At 39.6% G+C, this 23,768-nt stretch overlaps 1 protein-coding gene across 1 annotated transcript; it reads right to left on the bottom strand.

Moving 5' to 3' along the window:
- plekhm1 (pleckstrin homology domain containing, family M (with RUN domain) member 1) lies at window positions 1–23,768 on the bottom strand. Its single transcript, XM_049464442.1, has 13 exons — window positions 23,553–23,768; window positions 20,792–20,870; window positions 18,567–18,808; window positions 16,739–17,389; window positions 12,797–13,286; window positions 11,870–12,047; window positions 8,914–9,280; window positions 7,184–7,761; window positions 6,160–6,305; window positions 5,855–6,048; window positions 4,920–4,983; window positions 4,443–4,600; window positions 1–2,494 (listed from the first exon to the last, which is right to left on the bottom strand). The coding sequence occupies exons 2-13, from the start codon at window positions 20,843–20,845 to the stop codon at window positions 2,386–2,388; spliced, it is 3,231 nt and encodes a 1,076-aa protein (XP_049320399.1). The 5' UTR covers window positions 20,846–20,870; window positions 23,553–23,768; the 3' UTR covers window positions 1–2,385.

Genomic DNA, 23,768 nt, shown 5'->3' with positions numbered 1-23,768 from the left:
TTCACTTTTATCATCCATATTTTAATCAATTTTTGATGAAAAATAGGCAAAGTTAATGGAGAAGCACCAGTAGAGTCCAAGAGCTTTGATCAGTCAGCCCAAAATGATTCAGTTATAAAGTGATTATGATCTATATAATAACAATTATACACATTCAAGCAAAAACAAAGTGCTGCTAATGATCTGAGTTCAAGTGAGTTTGTGTGAAGTCGGCAAAGACTGGCAGAGTTCTGCTACTCGCTGTGCAAGACATGCATTTCTTTATTGCACTGTGGTTTCAACCGCACTTCTCTTCACCCTTCATTTAGTCATTGAGGCGATGCTGCCTCCTACTGGAGGAGGTCATACTTACAAACTGAACCGAACTGATCATAAAAATCACTAAGAGAAATATAAAATATACTTTTAATTATATTTAAACGTGGAAAAAGGAAAGAGAGAGACAGACATTCTTGTGCACCAAAACAAACATTATCATCATAATCACTGAAACAACATTCACAAATATTCACTGTTTCTTTGTTTAGTGAACAGATGATAGAAAATAAAATAGATATTACAAAAATATCTGAAGCGAGCAGTGTGTGTGTGTAAGAGAGTAAACAGAGACATAAGCCCTATCCGGATGGGATTAGTTTCTCAGGGGTTCTGGGGTAATTTTCTCTTTTATGGGTTTTTTTTATCCTCTGTAATTTTATTTGTGTCCGGACGTCCTCTGAGAAAATTACAGGCTGAATTATCTACTGTTTTTCTCTGAACTGCAAGGTCCTCCAGTAATTTTAGTCTCCTCACATTTAATAAAATAGCTATTTGTCAACTGGCGTGCACCGTAATTACACTTTAGGTTTCCACGGAGATCCATGTAAAAAAAACACAACAGCGAGTGGAAATGGAGGAGCTACTGAACGCTACTGATGTCATGTGACCGAGAAAAAAAGCCTAAAAACTCACTGGTCCTCCTGTTTTTTTTTTTCAATTGTAGTCCGGATGCAGGAGTTTTATCACAGACACCCCCTGAGAAACTAATCCCGTCCGGATAGGGCTATACACACATTTTAAATTTTAAATGTGAGAAAAAGACTGAAGAAGCTGAAGTGGATCTCTTCTTTCTCTTTTATACTGCATTACTGGCAACCTTGGACACAAACAGCCCTGCCAGTATAACCAGTTTAGTGCAATAGAATAGGCAAGATCTAGAGAGCCTCTTCTGACTGACTTATTCCATCTGAGAGACAATGACTACATTATCCCTACTAATTGCTCTCAGCCTAAATATCTCAATATATATATATATAATTATAATAATTATATATAATATAATATTATATTTGGCACAATAGAGTTAAGATACAAAGAAAACTGTACAGTATGAGAGAACAAATAAAAACATGTAAGAAACACGAGAGGCAAGAGGCACGAGAAGTCATCAAAGATTATTCCTTACATTGATAAATAGATATAAAAGTTCAAAGCTAGAATGCTACTGAAGTATTAAAATACAGCTTAACCTCAGTTAAGACTAGTGTTTGGTCTGTAAACAGATATTTTTATATATATAAAAAAAAGAAGTGTTAAAAAAGGTCTATAAAAAGCAGGAGAGTTGCGTGATCTGATCCGTGGCAGAACTTTTGACAGCTTCGGAAAAAATAAAATAAAATAAATAAATAAAAAAATAAAAGGCAGAAGTTGGCATCTCATGCGAATTTTCCTCTGTTCCACCTTAAATAGTTGACTTGCAGTAGATTTTTCCATTTTACCTTAAAATAACACGTGAAAAAAAGCTTCTCATTCAGATTTTTTTATGCTTATTCAATAAAAGAAATAATGCAGCAGAGGGCGCTAGTAGAGAACTGTTGCACTGTTTTCTTTTTATTTAAGGTGGAATGGAAAATTCCCACAGGCAGCCAACTTCAACCGAGTTGAGGTGAGAAGAGAAACTCCTGATGCTGCAAATAAAACAGCAAATGAAAGTGCCTTTGGCAAAATGCACGTGATTCTAAACCCAAGCTTGCACAATCTCTGAATGTTTCTGTACAGAAGTTTAAAGATTATAGTAATCCAGTTATTTGAGAGTCAATCTGAGGAATTGACAGATAAACAGGACCATAATCTGGTCTATAGTCAATAATCAATAGTCAGAGAAAGCAGCAGCATTAGTCTCTCAGTGCAAGTTGTAGCATTTCCCACCACCTCGCCACCCCACCCCTAAAATCATACCATCAGCTAAGCGGCACACTCAGAGAGTGCGCAGTCAGAGAGTGAAGTATTTACAGTTCTATAAATAAGTGCACTTAAGACTACATTAAAAATAATAAACACATTAACATTAAATATCAGGTCTGCAGGCGTCAGAGCGAGGCACCCAGACATGCAGCCAGCATGCAGCTATCTGAGCAGGACTCTCTCGTGGTATCTCTGCCGGCGTTCACAGCGAGGACAGGACAGATTCTGGGCCTTACAGGACGAGTGGAACACCGTCTTACACACCGTACACCTGAAACACACACCAAAACACACATTAACAGCTAGAAGCTATTAGCAAGAAACCGTCCACAGACTTCTATTAGATTGAAGCTGTGTTGGTCAGACTGCAGGTAAACTGGATTTTTTTTTTTTTTTTTAGCGGATTTGCATTTGTGGACATAACAAACCTATCTGCATGAGTTGCCATGGTAAAAAAGGTCATGGTCTGTAGCTAACCTTTAGCGCTCTTCAAGAACTTTCTCTGAGTGCGAATCTCTCAGTGCCTGGTGATTTGATTCCGATTTTTGGGGTAACGATTCGATTCAGAAACAAATTTCGATTACAGAACAATTTTTTCATTCAAAAAGTCTAAAATTTTCATTAAAACTATGTGATTGAGAAGATGAAATGTAATTTAAATTAATATAATTTTTTTTCCCCAAAAACAATCATTTTAGGTTCCTTACTGTATCAAATCTTTGTGCAACATTTCACATATTTTATCTTTAAAACATAACCTTAAAAATAAAACAGACGTCAGTTTTTTTTTAAGCATATTGCAAAACTTAACCTTACATAATAAACATACGACTGGGTCCAGGAGTCACACATTAGTGCTAGTCTACCTGCATTAATAATAGTTCTCAAGCTTAATGTGGTATGCAGTACTGTCGGGAGTAGAAGCGGCAAAAAATTAAACCTAAATGCATTTTTAAATTGATTTCGGGGCATTATGATTCAATTCAGGATCGCCAGAACTAGGAATCACGATTCTTTAAAAGAACTGATTTTTTTCAGCACCCCTATTTACCATCACTCTGGATTTAATGAGGTTATGGTTTTTTGCATTCTGAGTGACACAAAAAAACTCATTAAAATGCGAAGAGACTGCAGTTTGATTTGAAATCTGATTTCATGTGGTTTCAGGCTGTCCAGACTATCAAAGACCAATCTGGATACAATTTAGATACTTCAAAAATCTGATTTCCTCTGGCAGTCTGAACATAGCTCAACTCATTCCCCTTCCCCCCCACTATCTTTCTAGGACTTCATTCACAAGACATTCCCAGCACTGCGAGGCTGAAGTCTAGCATGAGGCTGGCGCATCAGAACAGTTTAGAGCAGCACATATATAGGAAATATAGGAATAAGTAGTATATATTAACATAGAAAATGCTAGCCTGGGAACCAAGTGGCTAGTAGGGATTTCCCACCAATACGATTTTCATATTTTTCAAAAGATCAGGATCACAGATTTATCAAAATGTAATGTTAAGTTGTGAGCACATCCATGCTGGAAACTCTACAGATTTAGGGAAAGAGATGAGTGCATAGAAATGAGGAGTAGAGCAGTGCTAGTTGGCTCTAAAGCTCTATACTGCATATTCAGTGTGAATGAGTAACGAGGAGCTTTTGTAAGTGGTGCCTCGTTCAGGCAGCGTGAGACCGGTGGTGGAAAATTTGCTGGGTAACAGACTGAGGTAGAACTTCTCTTTTATTTACCACAGCACAGCTAACACACTTCTTTCCCTCTGTGTCTGTGAGGTTTTTTGTGTGTGTGTGTGTGTGTGTGTGTGTTATAGTATGATTTTTAAAGTATAAACTGTAATTTCTACATTTTCTACAAAACTACATTTTGTAAAATGCAAGTATAAGTCTTTTTTTTTTTAACTGAGCTGCGTCTGTATACTTTTTGTGAGAATTTTTTGTGAGAATTTTGACGTGGTATTTCTGTCTGGGTTATATATTTTTTAAAGCAAATTTAGCTTTTTACTGTATTTATTTTTAATTGTTTGTTTGCAGTTTATAAGCATGCAGTATATAAGCTGCACTTTGCTTTTTTAGTAGATTTTTGTTGTTACATAACTTTATTTTTGTTACATTTTTATTTTGTTTAAACTCATTCAAAGCCCATTCAGAAGTAGAAGCAAAAGTAAAACACAGAATCAGACAGTGTGGAACAGTGTGTGAGTGAATACCTGGTCGTGGTTTCGAACTGGAATGGGAAGATGATGTCGTCCGTGTTGCATATCTGGCAGATGAACCCTCGCTGGGTGCAGAGGTCACAGTGATGCACGTGGCTGGATGAGAACTGGATCTGGGACTGCAGGAAGCCTTCATACTGACCATCTGCAATCTGTGAAGAGGACGGAGGGTTTGATCCTTTTTCAACATCAGTTGATAAGAACCCAAATCTCTTCGATCAACCTACACCGACATGCCACATGGTTTAAAAACGTGTTTTTTTAGCATGGTAAATGCTGTGCCCCTATTAGTAATGAAAGCCTATTGTATTAAGGAATGCTGGAGGAGAAAGGGGGTTGGGTTATTCAACAAAGTTTGTAGTTGTTATCATGTTTTACTACCCTCAAGAAGTACACTCATAGAATTTATTTCTCCTTTAAGCTGAAAACTGTGGAAGTTTGATTATGTGATGTTTATAAAGCAGCTCTTACCTCCTTTAAATCCAACACACTGTAGAGACTACTGGACTCCAGCAGATACATCCTCTGATTCAGCCTAAAATAAAACAGCTGATTTAGATTAATGAGAAGATCAGACACACGCACACAAAGACACACAGACAGACACACAGACAGACAGACAGAAACAGAGACAGATACAGAGAGACACAAACAGAGAGACACACACAGACAGAGACACATACACAGACAGACAGAAAGAGACAGACAGACACAGAGAAAGAGACAGACAGAGACAGATAGACAGAGACACACATACAGACAGACACAGAGACACACGCACAGACACACAGACAGACAGACAGACAGACACACACACAGAGATACGCAGAAATATGCACAGACAGACAGACGCACAGGCATATACACACAGAGAAACGCACAGACACACAGAGAGACAGAGACAGACAGACCTATAAGACAGACACAGAGACAGACAGAGACACACGCACAAACACACAAAGAGATACACAGAGACACGCACAGACAGACAGACACAGTCACACACACAGACACACAGTCAGAGAGACAGATAGACACACACACACACACACACACACACACACAGACTAACAGAGACAGACACACACGCAGAAACACACGCAGAAACACGCGCAGACGCGCACGCACGAACACACAGAGACACTCAGATACACAGACAGAGACACACGGCCAGACGCGCACGCGCACACACACACAGACACTCAGATACACAGACAGAGACACATGGCCAGACGCACACAGACAGACGGGCACACACAGACACACACACACAGACACACACAAAGACACACACAAAGACACACACAAAGACAGATGCACATGGACACACACAGATAGACAGACAGACAGAGAAACACACAGACACAAACAGAGAGACAGACACACATAGACACAGAAACACACACCTGGCCTCAATTTTCTTGCGGACTCCACTGCGGCAGATGAGCAGGTAATCTCCGAGGAGGCGGAGCTTCTGCCTGAGGCACTGGACTGCTGCCATGACTTCAGTGTGGTTAAACAGATCAGGGTTTAGGAGGTCCAGGTTCAGCAGCGGCTCCTGCTTTATATTCGCCAGCAGCTTCAGAGCTGGCCCGGAGACCTACACACACACACACACACACAGTATGAGAACACACACACACACAGTACCAGAACACACATCACTGCTCGTCCACTAGAGCATTAGAACTCGACCGTCAGCACTGCTTACCTCACGTGGGGTCAGATCCCAGTTGTGCACCATGCGGGAGGGGATGATGGTGGTGTCGCCATGGTGACAGCCTTCACAGTAGTACTGACCTGAGAATTCACACAGCCTGGCACGACCCAAAGACACACCAACCTGTCTGGGGCATCCTACACACACACAAACACACACACGCACATCATTCTAATTACTGAAATAAGGGATGTAAAATATTGGGGAAAAATCTATATTATTAAAACTCCATCAGAACAATCTTAAGCATGACTCATTACTAATTATTGAAAGCTGAATACTAACTGAATAAACTGGCTGCTCACGTTTCCTGCTCAGAAACACGTTCCTTCACAAGAACACACCTAAACTACACATACACCAGAACTAGTGATGCCGTGCCAGACAATCTCTATAGAGGAGAACACGCACTTAAAGTGAGTCCAACATGCATCGGTTCATATGAAGCAACTAAGTAACATCAGAGTTTATAAATGTCTGCTCAGTTTTATACTGAAATATGTACATATGTCCACATACATATGTACATAACAGTTACAAATTACAATGTTCTAAGCACCAAGAAGCAGCATAAGAGACAAGGCTGATGATATAGCTCTCCATCCCAGAGGGTTGTCAAACCCAGTTGCAGAACAGTTGATCTCAAAGCAGGTAAACCCAAGAAGAAAGGAAAAAATAAATAAATAAATTAACACACCGCTCCTTACACGGGATCGAACCTATGTCGTCAGGGTCGCGGCCCAATACACTACCGATGCCAGGCTAGTGAATTGGGACACGGGCGGGAAAAAATGCCCTTATAAGGAGATAGGGAGCACAAAAATAGGTGGAAAAACGAGAGTGGACAGAAACTAAAGTCACGTCAAGCACAAAAGAGAGAGAAGGGAGGAATGTAAACAAAATCTCCCCAGAGAAGCTTTTTATTTATTTATTTATTTCATTATTGTTGATTATAGTTCAAACAACCTCATGGTCCAGATATGTAATGCTTGCAGGCCCCTGACTTAAGGCATACCTGCACACTTGAAGCTCTGGGCGTCCAGTCCTCTCTCTGTAGGCACAGTGGTCAGGTAAGGCAGCAGGACACCATCTCCCTTCAGCCTATGCTGGACCAGCCTGTTGATATTTCCTCCCTGTCCACCGCCGGGAGACATCACCTCCTCTGCCATCCCGTCGTCCTGAGTCTCCAGGTAGGAGTCCAGTGCTCCTCTGATGAGGCTCCTCCAGGTGCGCGCCTCCTCCCCGCTCTCGGCCCTCACCGTCAGCGTCTCCTTTCCCATCAGAACCTTAAAGAAGGCCGGTCCTCCCAGAGCTGCGTCTGGAACCACGTCCCGGACGGCCTCGATGGGATGACTGAAAACAGGCATCTTACGGCCCTCCTGCACAGAGAAACCTCTGAGAGCCTCCAGAGAGAGGGAGAGGACCAGGGATCTCCAGCCTCGCTCCTCCTGACCCAGACACACCACCGCCTCCTTAATAGCGTCCGGCTCCGGATCAGCTGGACGGGTCCAATCTGTCTCTGGAGGCTCGGCTGGCTCCCTCTCGGGGCTGGAGGGTGTGGAGGAAAGAGAGGAGTTGTCTCGGTCACCAGGGCTGTGTGATAAGAGAAATTCACATAGAAATGAATTAAAGTGTTTCATATTTTACAATATATATATATAAAAAAAAACAACACACACGATAAGTGTAACGTTTAGCAGTTTAATTTTCTGACCGTATCAAGCTAAATGCGAAAATAAAAAAATAGATATAAAAATTAATTATTCAATTTTTTCCCCATTTCAGACTCTTGATTTTTTGGCCCCACCCCCGGAGTGAAAATCATGAATCTGATTGGTTAGATTGTCCTTTGACTTTGCTAACAGACTCATTACTACACCCTTCTCAAAAATCAAAATCAAGAGAAGGGTCACGCAGACATGTAAGCAGAAGCCATATTAAAAATCTTTGATTGGTCAGTACAGCTGTCAGTCATATAAGAGTCCTGTAGCAACTGAAAAACAAAGAGTAACCCTGCGTTCACACTGGAAAGCGACAGGCGACCTTTCATTTCCTATGGCAGGGCGCGATATGCGAGAGGTGACAAGCGACAAAGCGACAGAGCGACACAGAGATAAATTTTTCTCAACTTTATGCAAATTAATTATGATGCGGTGAAGCGACATTCTAACCCGATTGGCTCCTAGCTTTTCTTTGGACCAATCACAAACAAGGCGGTTCAACGTCCTCAAGCTCCTGCTCTTTGAATTTCTAGTTTCTTTCCCGGTTCTTTCTGTTGAATGGGGTGGACCCACATCAATCTGTGGGAACGGCTGCGTTTCCAGTGCAGTTAAATCACAGAAACGCCCAAGAGTCCAGCAAGTTTGGGAGTTATAGCTGTAGAATAAAGTGACCAAGCGATTCCTTTTGTGCCTTTTTTTTTTCTTGTCGGAGGATGGACCATGATAAACGCGGGCGTTGAGCTTGACACGCCCACAAGCGACAAACGCTGGGCGACACAAGCGACTCATCGCGTTCCAGAGTGAACGCAGGGTTATGCTTTAAATTAGCTGCTGTTTTTTATTTGAGTTAATTTATAAAATAATCCATACACTTAGAATAACTATATTATATATTTCCTGATTAAAAATTATGTAATTATTTACATGCACTTATTGTCACCCCTTTTCTGAAGGGTTAGAAAAGCCTAACTGCACACCACTGGTGGTGATCATACATGTACAACTTTATACAGCAGAATCTTACCGATCTCCCAAAACTGGAGACGCCTGAAGAACTTCCCAGTGTTCATCTCGAGCCGCAGGTCGGGCCTTATTGACCGCCTCCATGATTCGGTCCACCCAGTCCTCGGCCTCGCCCCGGGATGGAGCTCGCAGTTCCAGCTTCTTGCCTGGGAAACTGAGTCGGAAGCGTCCCTCCGCCGCGGAGGAGTGGCGCACATCCTCACAGCGCAGCAGAGAGCAGTTCTCACAGCAGCTGCGCTCCTCAGCGTCGGTGTACAGCCGCAGCTCAAAGGGAGACAGTTCACAGTAGAAATCCTTCCACATGCCCAGGGTCACCCGGCGCTCCAGCTGACCCAGCTTCAACAGGCCACGGAATGGGTTAGACAGCCCTGGAGAGAGAGAGAGAGAGAGAGAGAGGGAGAGAGGGAGAGATTAGATAAAGCAGGAAGGAGAAAGAAGATAAAAACTCGGAGATGCATCTTTCACTGCTGTTGTCAAGAAGGCACAGCAGAGACTCTATTTACTGAGAATTCTCAAGAAAAACAACATTCAAGAGAAGCTGCTGGTGTCCTACTATCGCTGTGCCATTGAGAGTGTGCTAACCTACTGTATCTCAACCTGGTACAGTAGCTGCACAGTGGCAGAAAGGAGAGCACTACAGAGAGTGATCAACGCGGCCCAAAAGATCACTGGCTGCCCGCTACCCAGTCTGGAGGACCTGTTCAGCTCTCGCTGTCTCAGCAGAGCAGCCAACATCCTAACAGACTCCTCCCACCCTGGATATCATCTTTTCCAACAGCTGCCCTCTGGAAAACGCTTCAGGTCCATCACTTCCAGGACAAACACACTGAACTGAACTGAACACTGTAAAACGCACGCACACTCTCAGACCACTACCAAGGAACTAAAAAATAAAACGTACAAACCTTAATAGCTGGACTTACAACACAGTGTGCACTTTCTGTATTTATTATTGGGTAAATTGTTACTATATTGCCTATATTTTTATACATCCACTGTAAATGTGTGTAAATTTGTGTATTTGTACATAAAGCTGTTATTATTTTATTTTATTTTATTTTTGTTCAGGCACCGTAAGGATTGCTGCTAAATTTCGTTGTACACTGTGCAATGACAATAAAAGTATCTTATCTTGTCTTATCAGCCCACTTTCCACCCCTGCACCAAGAGCCCAAGAGACCAAAAAAAAAATCAGCTACAAAAAAGGAACAAACTCTTTAACAGAAAAAACATCAACATCACAACTCGAAACGGACACAGATTAATCAGCAGCAGCAGCCCGAACACTAAGCTGAGAAAATCTTCCTGCGTTTTTTCAGTTCCCCCTTAAATCAGGATGCTCGTTACCCTCGTTTAACACCCGCACTGTAAACGGACGCAGATCGCTCTGCAGCTCACATGTTCCCTACGGCTGCTGAAAAGCAGTACTGGCAGCTCTGGGTCACAAGAGTGTGGTCTGACTGCAGCATGAGCAGCCTGAGCCACTTCCCCACGAAACACACACATGACTAAAAACAGGCAGCAGAAGTCACACAGCATTCACACTCCTCGCCATATGCAAATCCCAGCCCTGCTGTTTCCTCAAACTCACTATATAAACCAAAAACAACATATATTTCACTGAGTATACATATCAGTATATGAGGCCTGTGCAAAAGCTTGTAGTTCTGAGACAGGCTAGGGTCATCTTGCTGCACAGCTTGTTTGAGGGTGTTCTTTACTCCATGAACTCAGACCAGGAGTTCACACCCAATGTGTGTGTTATATTATATACTGTATATTTAGCCCAGTTAGTTTTGGTTTCACACAGCAGTTTAGCGAGTGTACTAATGAACTTCTGAACTAATGCTACAATCCTGTCATCACCATGCTTATGGCCTGCATCTCCCTGTATTTCACATCCACTGGTTTTGTATTTGGTTTGGAGTATATTGATATTTACCCTACCTCCATGAATCTGTGTATCATTCGTTCATTTGATATTCAATTGAGAATCCAAAATCCAAAATCGGAAAATGGAAAAACAATTTATTATTTCGTTTTCTGTTTCTGAATATAATAGCACTAGTGCATTAATAAGCTACAGATTAGAAATGTAAATAACTGATAGTAATCACAGCAGCCCTGTAAGAGATCATGAGCAGAAAATCCTCCTTTCCCTGCCCCTGTGTTGAGTCTTAAACTACATTTCCCTCAAAATACTATGACTTTATTTTCTCGTAACATAACAACTTTTTAATTTAATAAAAAAATTAAGACTTTCTATTCTTAAAGTGCACTGTTTTTATTTTTTTAAGAGTGGCCCAAATAAAAACAGTTTACTTTGAGAATTTCACTTCCAAATATACCTTTACTGTAAGCCAATGAAACCAAAGAGTTTTAATTTGACTTACATGCTCTAAGCATTGAATTGTAGGGTCACAATTTAAGATTTTATGATTCTTTTATGAGAATTATTTTTGTATTATTTGTAAGCACAGACTTCCACAGTTCCCCTGAACTAGCATTCCTTGTCTGAACTGTAGTACACAAAAGCTTAATCGAAAGTTCAGCTTCTTTTAAATCTTTTACACCTTGTGGACTTGGAATATATTTGTTTTTAGATCTTTGGACAGATGTTTAGAGAAGCCACTGACTGCTGGGTGTTAGCACAAGACGTGAAGACATACTTTTTAAAGATTGAAAATGTACTTATTAGTTACCAACTACAGTTTGATTGCCTCTGGCCTGGTTTTCTCAAAGATCTTGTCAAAAATTGTGCAATTAAACCTTTGCAAAAGAAATGTTAATCAATCTTTGATGACAGATCACGTCAAACACCTGAAATGCAGCTGCTGAATGCCAGTATGTGACATACACACTTTTACGTCTGTGTTACTGGCAGTGCATGAGGAAGTACATTCTTTGTGCATTGTAAGAAAAGAAAAACAAAACCCCACACAGATATGTGATCTTACCGATCTGCCTGCGATGAACCACACAGGGTGGTGACTGATGGGACGCCGGTTCAGGAGAAGCAGGAGAAACAGTCCCGTTCATCTGAGTAACGTCTGAAACATCGGGCCCTTCAGAATCACCACTTCCATACGGGTCTGGCTTATAGAAGTCCTCCTCCGAGATCCACGACGGAGAATTCTGAGGAGGAAAAGATGAAGGACAGGGTTTCAGGGCTTCACTTTTAAAAATCTGAAAAAGGTTAATTAATGTAACATTCAAGACGAACTAAAAACCAACGATCATTGTACGTTAAAATTGATAAACACAGACAAACATATAATTATTTGATGATAAATAAGACTACCTTTATAAAGGGTTTATAAATGGTTTACTATTAGTTTATTAATGGTTACTAATTAGGTTGTAAATGCCTTATAAATCATTAATAATCAGTTATAACACATACGTAGAAAGGGCAACAATATAGAAGGCTGTGGGTTCACTATTTGGCAAACAGCAGGTCATTGTTGCCCTTTCTACATATGTGTTATATCTGTTTATTCATCTGTTTCATTTCATATATTCACATATATATTGCTGCACTAAAAGGTAGTAATTCCCATTTCTGAAAGTTGGGTTTAATGTCACTTTGAAATTAAGTTGGAAAAAAGTAAGCAATGAAGTTATTTTGTCCGATTCTTCGAAGAATAACTGCAAACATGCTCAAATGTGGTATATCATGATATATATCATTATCGTGATATAAAAAACTTCCATATCGTGATATATGAGTTTTCCCATATCGCCCAGCACTCACCCAAAACTCGTTCACTTTTTTTTATGAAATGTTACTGTTTCTTTAAAAAAATGAACATATTTTTTAGTTTGAGTTAATAATAAGCACGATCTGCTGAGTTTCTGTTTTTGCAAATATGCAAATTACTTACAAAAAGAGAGCCTGAAGATGTTTTCCTGCTGACGACGCTGCAGCTGCGCTGGGCAGAGGAGCGTCCAGGGTTCTCCTCTGGTCTGAGGGCACCAGAGGCTACTGGAGGATTTCTGGGGGTCACTGAGTTAGAGATGGTGCTGGTGGGAACAGCAGGGGTGGAGGAAACAGAGGGTTTGGATTGAGATTCCTGTTGTACTGAATGTTCTGTGGCTGCAGGTCTCGTCACCACCGCAGGTTCTGGTTCTGGTTCTGGTTTAGATGGAATCTCTGCTGTAATCTCCTCCTCTGGAACAGTAGAGGGCGTATCAGGTCCAGACGTATCTGCGGAGAGAGGTGGAGGAGGTGGAGGTGTGTGCTGTTTGTTGGGTGAGGAAGGTCTGGGAGAGTCTTCATCGCTGCTGCTGTGGGTGGTGTTGGTGCTGTCTGAAGGAGGGCTCACCATGTCCACGTCTTCCTTGGTAAGGTCCTGGCTGGAGGAGCTGCTGCCCCTGAAATAAAAGCAAATAAAAACATTTCAGTCAGGGTTAGACATGAGCATAGCATCCTACAACAAATGTAAATTAGTTACAAATAAATTTGTAAAAAGGCAAGAATACATGCTCCACCAAAAGAAAATTAGAACTGTAAAAAACTGGAAAACATAATTTAAAAAATGTTTTAATAAAATCAATAAAAGAATGAATTAATACTATGATTAACATTCAACCTGAGGGAGATTTTCACGGATCTGTGTTCATCGCCATTCCTCCGGTCTCATTTCCACAATCCAGGTTGCCAGGTATAAACAGTAGCACACCTACAGTGTGCTGAAGCTATGGAAGCTATGGCGATCTGGCTATTTTTCTGCTGAACAGGTAATCACTGAGCTTCAGTAAGGTTGCTGACCTCAGCTGGGTAATTTATTACCACCACTAGTGTAATAGAGATGTGAATTTTGGAATATATTTACGGACTAGCTACAGAGAAACCCTTGTTGTTGCTTGCCGCAGTGTGTCAATCTGGCAACCCGCGTGAACTTTTATATCATAAAATTTAACCTTTTTTATACTCCATATACTCTTTAAAATAGAAATAGAGCTATAAACCTATACAAAGTGCCAATCATGAATAAAAGAAAAATACAATGATATACTATAAAACTGTATAGCCAGATAACCCTATCAAATACAGTGATATAGGCCGGTCACAATAACTACTGTTTCTTTTATAGACAAAGTATTTTCCTAGAGGTACCATAATTGCGATAAACGCATTACTGTCAGTTATATAAATATCATACTATACAAATATAGTATATAACTTGATATGATAATATAGCAAGATATTACTGCATTTGAACCTATTTAACAAGCAAGGAACTTAGAACTCTTTACTAATAAGAATATGTAGACGTTAGAATTGGAATATAAAAATGGTTTAATATTTTAATTATATAAAACGTTAATAAAATAAAATCATTGTTCCTAAATCAAATTAGCATACCAGCTCATTCAATTTAATGGGGTCACCTGATTAAGTAAAGACAACAATATAACATTAAGTTGATAACATTACTGGTTAATGAGACAGGCCTACAGTGATAGTCATTAGGTGTGTGTGATATGGTCCTAAAATAATATTAAGATTTCATGGTATTTTCGCAATAATGACACTGTTGGCAAAATAAAACAACACTGAATTAAAATATATATATTTTAAGAATACACTACTGCAACAAAACGAAAATCTAATTTTATTATTGCATACGATATGATACGGCAAACCCCTAACTGAGATATTAAAAAATACTTTCAAATACTTTCAAAAGAATTTCATCAGATTTGTAACAGAAGTCAATGATCCAGAATGCCATGATAATAAGAATGCACTCCTCCAAATATCTCCATATATCCAGGATTAAAGTAAAATAAATGATACTGGGCAGATATAATCTGTAGTAGATATAGAATGAGAAATAAGAACATTGTGAATTTTTCTTTTGCTAAAAACAGTATAAAATATGGGCAATATGGAACGATATTTCAGAGTATAATATCGTTTATGATATTCAAAATGTTGGCGATATTATTACATACAATATGACATGGCACATCCCTAAAAGCCATGTTTTGTTATACTGTCTAGCCCCAATTCTATTATTTAATCTATGTCATTTATGTATAACTGAACATAAAAACATTTAATTATTAACATGAGGAATGATATCAAGCTTGTGAATGGTAGTGGATGCAGTGATATATTTAAAATACTAGACGTGTGTCCACATCACGTAGCTCTGCTTAAAAGCACGTAAAGCTTTAACAAACACAAAGTGAAAGACTGCACTGAAACTGATCTTACTTTCTGAAGTCTTTCATAACTCAAAACCACTGAAGAAGCCCAGTGTGCTTGTCTCCATATCTGTGGCCCCAACTTCCTTCTTTCTGCAGTGAATGCTTTAACTACCAGAACGTACAAGCATGTAAAGAATGGCTGGATGTTTCTGCTAGATGTGCTGGATTCCTCATCCACCACACTGTACAGATCTAAAAGCCTCAAGCTCTGACTGGCAAAGCTCCACAGATCATCTGATGTGAAATGTTTGTGGGAACTGTGTGAGAAACACTCTGCAACCGACGGATATGTTCTAATTGTTAGCAGTCATTGTAGCAAGTAAACGAGATATCCTCACGCGTCTGCTGATGGTGGAGTATTTCACAAATCAAGATTTCACAGTTTAGCTACATAACAAGAGCCCTGAGAAACGCTGAGAAGCCCCCTATGCCCTTAATCACTTTAAAATGAAAGAAGAAGCTCAAAACGGGTTTTAAATGATTGTTAAATGACCTGAAGATGTTTTAAGAAACATTAAGGATTATATTTTCTGTAGTAACTCATAACATGAGCAGGATGTATCATCAGATATTAAGGCAACATGCTTAGATAAAGCACTTAATTTAAGTTAAAACAGCTTCAGGCAGTATTTTCTTATTAGAACTGTGTGGTACGTTACGAAAATCTATAAAGGTTCTACCTTCCAAATCTACCCACTGCCCCAGTCCCATTTCCACACTCAGGGTTGTCAGGCATAGACAGCAGCAGGGAAACAGTGTACTGCCGTTATGGAAAGAGACAAGCTGGCTATTTTTCTGCTCAACGGGTAATAACTGAGCTTCGGTAAGGTTGCTGACCATAGCTGGGTAATTTCCCACCACCACTAGCTTAGTAGAGACAGGCATTTAGGACACTGAAATGTATATACAGCTCTGGGAAGAAAAAAAAAAGATACGTTTCTTTGATTATTACCAAATTGAAAACCTCTGGAATATAATCAAGAGGTAGCTAGAACAATGATCAGTAGTAGATCAGGAGTAAAGCAGCATAAAGTTATCCAAAAGCAGTGTGTAAGACTGGTGGAGGAGAACATGATGCCAAGATGCATGAAGACTGTGATTAAAATCCAGGGTAATTCTACCAAATATTGATTTCTGAACTTTTAAAACTTTATGAATATGAAGTTGTATTCTTTGCATTATTTGAGGTCTAAAAGCTTTGCATCTTTTTTTCAGCCATTTCACATTTTCTGAAAATAAATGCTCTAAATGACAATATTTTTATTTGGAATTTGGGAGAAATGTTGTCTGTAGTTTATAGAATAAAACAACAATGTTCATTTTATTTAAACATATACTTATACATAGCAAAATCAGAGAAACTGATTCAGAAACTGAAGAAGTCTCCTAATTTTTTCCAGAGCTGTATATTGTGTTATTATTTTGTGTGGCCTGTTTTTATCCTTCATGTACTCTTTAAAATAGAAATAGCTATATAAACCTACACAAATTGTTGCGTACTGTGAGTAAAAAATCACACTATAACACCATATTGACCATATTGCCCATATTGCCCACTTCTACAGTTAACAGTAGAGACCTACCAGACCACTCATTATCCTACTCACTTTCTGAGCGTGCTCTTATGCTGTTCCTCGTGGGCGAGCTCCGTATGGCTGCTCCAGCTCTCTCTCTCCAGGCCCCGCTGCTCCTGCGCCTGCAGTGGTCCGTCAGAACCGAGGCTGGAGGACAGCTGGGAGGACCCGGCCGTGTCCAGGCTCAGATCAGACGCTGTGAGCGGGGTCCGCACCCCACCGGCCCCATTTATTCCCTTGCTCAGCCCCCTGTGGATCACCTCAGGAGCCCCATCGGAGTTTGCGGACCCACCAGAAGAAGATCCCCCGGATGACTGAGAGGCTGTATCCCAGGATTCCTTCCTCCTGGAGGGCAGCTGGAAGTCATCAGCCGCAGAGGCGGGGCACAGGCCGGCGAGGGCCAGCGGAGTGGTGGTCCATTCGTTCAGCACGGCCGATTTGTAGGAAAGGGTGAAGGCCAGGGAGGCGAGGCCCTGCAGCAGGCTGAGGAGAACCTCGCGGTCCTCAGGGTCCAGGAGAAGAGCTCCAGGCTGGTAATACACACTGAGCTTGGTGTCCTCACGCAGAAGAGACATCAGGTAACATTCCAGGAGACCGTCGTTGAGCGCCAGGCGAACCCACGCCCGACAGCGGCCTACATCCGTGTTGATGAAGCTCAAACCCTCCAGCTCCAGGATCACATCTCTGAGGAAACAGGATCAGAGGTTAAACTAGGGCTGCAACTTGATGTAATTGATGGAATAAAATTTATGCTCTCTAGCAGAAAATTCTGAAGAAGAAATCAATCTATCAGTTTGTAACCTTAAGCTCAGGCGTACTTGGGTTCTGCAGCAGGACAATGACTTGAAGCACACAGTAAGTCAACCTCTGAATGGCTCTAAAAAAAACTCATGAAGGTTTGGAGTAGCCTAGTAAAAGTGACATGATCTTAAACAGGCGGCTCATGCTAGAAAACCTTCCAATGCAGCAGAATTAAGACAATTTTGCAAAAAAAGGGTGGGCCAATAAAAACGCGTTGCCAGTTATCACAAACGCTAGACTGCAGTTGTTGCCGCCAAGGGTGAACCACAACCAAGTTGCAGGGTTTAGGGGGCAAATACTTTTTCACACAGGGCCACGTTGATTTTAATATATTGATCAACGTGAATAAATGAAATTATCATTTAAATCTGTTTTTTGCATTTACTTTACTTATCTCAGTCTGATGTTAAAATGTGTTTGTTAATCTGACAAAAAAAACGTACGTATGAAAAAAAAGTGAGAAAATAAATATTATATATATATATAAATATAAATATAAATAATATATATATATATATATATATATATATATATATATATATATATATATATATATATATATATATATATATATAATCACTGTAAACAGGGTAGTCTTGGTTTTCACTGAACACTGACCAAAGATTTTTTTTTTTTTACTCAATAAGAGCATTTTTCTTCACCACAACATAAAAAAAACAGCTGTCTGGCTCAGGAAGTCTGAGTTAGATAACAGAACAAGCAGCTGGAAAAGATCTAACAAAGAATCCATGAAAAATCTATTAAAAAAGCCATAAAGGGTCAGAGCCGTCACACTGCCCCAAATATGCAAAGCAGTGTCACCTGACCAGCAGGGTTACACTTTGGAGCCAATTATCAAACCACATGACTCAACTAATCCTGCGGCTGATCACAATCCTTCCCTTCCACGTCTTTTTCCGTGTCACCAAATGACTAAACGGAACAGACGCCGAGCCCTCCTAAAGCTGGAGTCGCTTCACTGCTCAGCTTTTCCGAGTCTCAACCCTAAAAGCATTAATATTCTATTAGACTGATTTAATGTGGGGGTGAAGGAACCTGCCTGTGAGTAACGCTCTTCAGCAGGCTCCAGAACACGGGTTGAGGCAGGGCTGGGCCCTTGCGGCCGCGGGCCCCGGCTCCGTCCGTGCGGATGTGTTTGCTCCGCAGGCCGTGGATCAAAACTGCTTCCAGAGCACAGCAGAGCTGATTGGCCTCCAAATCCTCGCTGGTCACCGCGGCGTCTGTAGTCACATAGCGCTTCTGCAGGGCCTTCAGCGTCTGCGCTATCTTCTCCTTAATCCACTGCACAACAAGACAGACCACAGACTTTAGACACTAGTAGCAATGTTTTAACAGGTGGCAAACAAAGTACATATTATTTATTACAACCAAAAATCTGAAAAAAAAAAAGTTTGGACAATTCTGGAACAAGGGAGAAATATAGCAACTAAATTCAAATTCAAATTCTTCGTAATCTACATCTATATCTCAAACAGTCCCTGCATCTCGTATTCATACAGCCCACAACCTTCTTAACTGTTTTTTTATTATTATAATTTATTTATCTCTATATTTTACTGCTTTAAATTTTAGCCATTCCACTTATCCTTTTTTATTTCTTCTTAATTAAACCTTATATTGTTTGTAATTTTTTATGCCATTATATTTATATTGTATTGTTTAAAAGGCTTTATCTGATTAAATACTTAATTGATTTATTTTTATTACAAAATTTCAGTTCCTAAAATGACATATTTTATTACAACCCCAAATCAGAATACGTTTGGACAGTGTTTAGTTAGGGGAAAATACAGCAACCAAATTCAGTGTTGAAACCAACTTATTTTACATTTTGTCTTCTCCATTTCCACTGCTTCATTTCATTTGTTAATAAACTTCCATTCCTGCATTTCAGGCCTGCAACACACTCCACATGAAGTTAGATGAAGGAAAAATAGGGCTAGTAACGAGAGAAAAACAAATAAATAAGTAAGCAAATAAATGATAGATAGATAGACAGAGAGATAGTAGCCTACGCATATACATGACACAGTGGAGCGCGTTTATACTTCTGCGTGCACATATCAGCAGCTCTGCATCACTCTGCAGTTTAAACCATGAAGACAGGAATGGGTGGGAGGGAACGCGAGGCCCGGTTGACCAATCACAGCTGCAGCTTTCTGAGTTGCGCAATGTGTATTTACATTTCCAGGGAGGTGCATGTTGAGCTTGATGTAGGGTACGCCGCAATGCAAAGGCTACCGCGTAGGCTCTGCGCAGAAGTATAAATGGCCTTAACACCACTGTGGCGTTTCCTCCACGACTCTAAAGTGGCCAAAATGGGCGTGGCCATGAATCCTAATTTACAGGTTGAGGTCAGTCCGGGGGCTTTTCTTGATTAACTCATTTTTCTGTCCTTTTTCTTTTTCATTGGCTAATGCAGAACAACAAATACAAGAGCAAGTACTGCATATTTCAACAAGACAATGCAAATCCACATGCTGCACATATCACTAAAGGACAATTCCTCACTTAAATTCACTTCTGAAGCTTCTGAAAGGGCCCTCAAGTTCCCTTTTTCTAAACACGGCTGTAAATGCGTGGTATGCTGTACATCAACATATTCTGAAAGTAACTGTGGATCTGAGACTGATAGTCTTATCAAATCTAACAAAACCGAAACATCAAGTCAGCCGAGTGAACAGAGCAGAGTACAGTTCCTCAGGCGGCCCGAGGGCCCTCTCTGTTTCCTGATAGGAAAAGAGACGGAGAAAAACAGACAGACCAGTCAAAGCCATGTGAACGTGAGCCATACCTACAGGCTGACAGATCAGCTGACTGACTACGCATGAGAACATGACCTGAGAGTCAGAGTCAGAGACCAGTCACCCACCTGCCCCACCACACAAAACACTTAAACAGACAGTTCAGCAAAAAAATAAAAAACACACTGTATTCAAAGGCCAACTGTCCTGTCAAAAAGCCAGCATGTGTTCTGTACTGTGGTTAACCTGTGGGATATATTCGTCCTTTATTTAGCTACACTGGCATTATATCAAGATAACATGCCTTTTGTGTCCACAGCACTGTAGTTTCAATTTCACACAAAAAAAAACTGTTTAACAACAGATTCCTAATCTTCATTTTAAAGCACTGTTTGTATGTATTTGTATGTGACACAGATTCAGTGGGTGGGTAGTGACCAGGATTTTCTCTGTAAGAAATTTACAAGTGTTACAAGTGTTTCTCAAGTGTGAATAAAAAAAAGAGGGTGGGGTTACTGACCTGCTTGGCATTCTTGGCCTCTGGGACAGAGTCAGCGGTCTGTGTGGCGAGCATGACTCCTGTTCAGATCACATCACTTCTGCTCCACACATCCCAAAACAAGAACAACATCATCATCATCATCATCATCATCATCATCATCTTCATCATCATCATCTTCATCATCATCATCTTCATCATCATCTTCATCATCATCATCATCAACATCATCAGCTACATCTCAAACAGCTCAGTAACTGCATCTCTCATTCATACAGCCCACAACCTCATTTAATGTTTTTTTTATTCTAATTATGCATCTCTATATTTTACTGCTTTAAATTTTAGCCTTTCCACTTATCCTTTTATTTTAAATAATTTTATTTCTTCTTAATTAAACCTTTCATTGTTCGTTTTTAATGGCATATTGTTTTAATTGTTTTTTTTAGAAAGTTCCTTATTTTAGCTTAATCTGATCAAATACTTGATTTTCTTTTATATTATTTTTTTGTCCTTTAATTTGTTCTTAAAATGAGGGTTACACTCAACATATTCCTGAGTGAAATAAAGATTAATTAATTGATTGATTTTGAACATATATTTTAAGTTTTAAATATGTAAATATATCTAAAATAAAAAAATGTACTGGAAAATACATATTAACTAGGTAGATCGTAAGGAACGTCTCAGGGATCCTTTATTAATCTAAGGCAAAGGGACGATCACTGTTACTGTACACTCTTCCTCCTCCTCACACAAAGAGGTAGTAGTAAGCTCATGACCACAGCAGTAAATTATGTAAGTCAGTAAATAAAGAAAGGGAATGAGGACATGCTGTACTTCACAACAGGGGATTCATGACACAATGCTACTGAGACCTTTCCTCAGATACAGGAAATTTCCTCAGATCTAAAAAGATTTGGTCATGAGGAGACAAGTCATCCCTGCTGAGGAACAGACGTGTTGAGATGGTGAATACTGGTGCTGGTTAATCAGCATTCCAGTGTTTATATTAAACAGTAAAACGATCTATATCAGAACAAAATGTATATCACCATATATTTCTTCATTTTAGTTGAAACTATACAATTCTGATACAGATTTAAACAGTGTAAAAGCCATTAATCACCCTTGGTGTACGCAATCACTAAAAAAGGGCTGCGTGGTAACAATATAATTTGACAACATTTAAAAACAGTTTCACGATACACAATATTTATCATATTTTGACACACTGACAGACTAATTACAATACACCAGGGGTGGTATATATGTATATATATTCATACACATATTTTTTTTTACTCAAAAGAGCCCATGCTGATGTATGTGTTACAGACGCTTTAAAAGCTGTGTAAAGTTACATAAGTGACATATACTGAAGACCCTGAGAGCATCACTACATACATGCCTTATGGTTTTGGTGCTTTATGGTTAGTGCTGTAGGTAAAACTAAACTAGCTCCATTTGACTCCATTTGAAAGTGTATTTTTTTTTTTTTTGCTATAACAGGTCTGTTCCAACCATTTTAACCATTAAAATGCTTAAGTAGTTTAATGCTTAAATAGTCCATATAACAAGTTCTCACCTAATCTATAGAACAAAATGCTAATAATAGTTTTGAAATTGTGGTTGTGTTATTTAAGAAAATATGCTCTTAATATTTAAGAAAAAAAGTTCCCACAATAAAAAATAACATGAATGAGCTGCTCACTGAATTTATTCAATAATTAATTTCTGAATATTTAGAAATGGGTCTGGGCTCTATTTATATTTGTAATATTAGCATCTTAAGTGAAGTAAATCTAAAAAAAATAAAATCATGAAGACTTTTACATTTAAAAAAAGTATTTTCTCACGGCTATGCGGACTTTTATCTTGTAAAGATCATAAACGGCAAATCCAGATCCGTATATGTACTTATCCTCACCAGGGTTTCGCTCAAACCGGCCGAGCAGCTCTGTGTACAGCTCGGCTGCAGGGAGCTGGAGCAAAATCCCGGTGGATTTGAACTTTTTCGGACCTGGATTTGCCTTCATCGGCAGTGAGGGAATTTAGTAAAAGCCTAAAGCAAATTTCCAAAGAGGAAACCTGTCTCTTTTAAACTGTTTTATATGTTTAAAAGGGCTTGAATCGCCCAGTTACCCATATTAAACGACATATAGCTATCTTGTTAGCACTATTATCGTTAATTTAAACACTTTACAGCTTGTATGTTAGCATTAGCTAACTAACACCAGCTAGAATCGGGATTTCACAAGTAACTTAGCTATCTAGTTACAAATAAAGAGGACAAAATATAAAGTTGAGGGCCTTTTTTAGCTTAGCTAAGCTAACTAAGTTAAACTAACCAGTTAATTCACAGATATGAGAAGTCTGTTAACTTGACACATAAGCTAACCTAGCTAGTACTTTTATTTTATTAAAAACAAGGCTATAGGTTAGCAAAACTATTCTAACCCATATTTGCACCTTCAGGTGTTTAGCTAACTAAATAAGCAGGACACACAAGTTTCCAGCTATTTAACCTAACCTATGTTATCTATTTTTATGTAAGTTATAACACGAGCTATCTAAGCTAAACAACCAACTGGCCAACATAACTCATATTATATATATCACCCATTTATCTTCTATATATTTATTAAAACACATCAGCCAGTTGTTAAACTAATATAAGCTAGCCTGTAATGTAAGTTTATACAGCTACAGCAATGTTGCTTCATCATCAGCCCTGCTAGCTAACGCTGGCGATCCCAAACAGAGCAGTAAATCCACTTACCATCATGTCTGTCACGGACTAAATGAAGTTTATTCAGAAAGAACAGGGGGAAATGTGTTTTAGATTAAATCCAGCAGCTTCCAGTCTCCCTAACCGAGCTTAAAAACAAGCAGATGAGCGGCAGATGAACTCAGACAGACAGCAGGAACAGCAGCAGTACTGGGTCGGCCCGCTCTCGCTGTAATTTACACACTGTACTGAAGATCCTCTGGCCGC

Source organism: Astyanax mexicanus, chromosome 15, assembly GCF_023375975.1.
Source record: "Astyanax mexicanus isolate ESR-SI-001 chromosome 15, AstMex3_surface, whole genome shotgun sequence".
In the NCBI taxonomy this organism is placed as follows: Eukaryota; Metazoa; Chordata; class Actinopteri; order Characiformes; family Acestrorhamphidae; genus Astyanax; species Astyanax mexicanus.
Note: the sequence above shows the minus strand (reverse complement) of the source record. Positions and strands in the feature narration are given on the sequence as shown.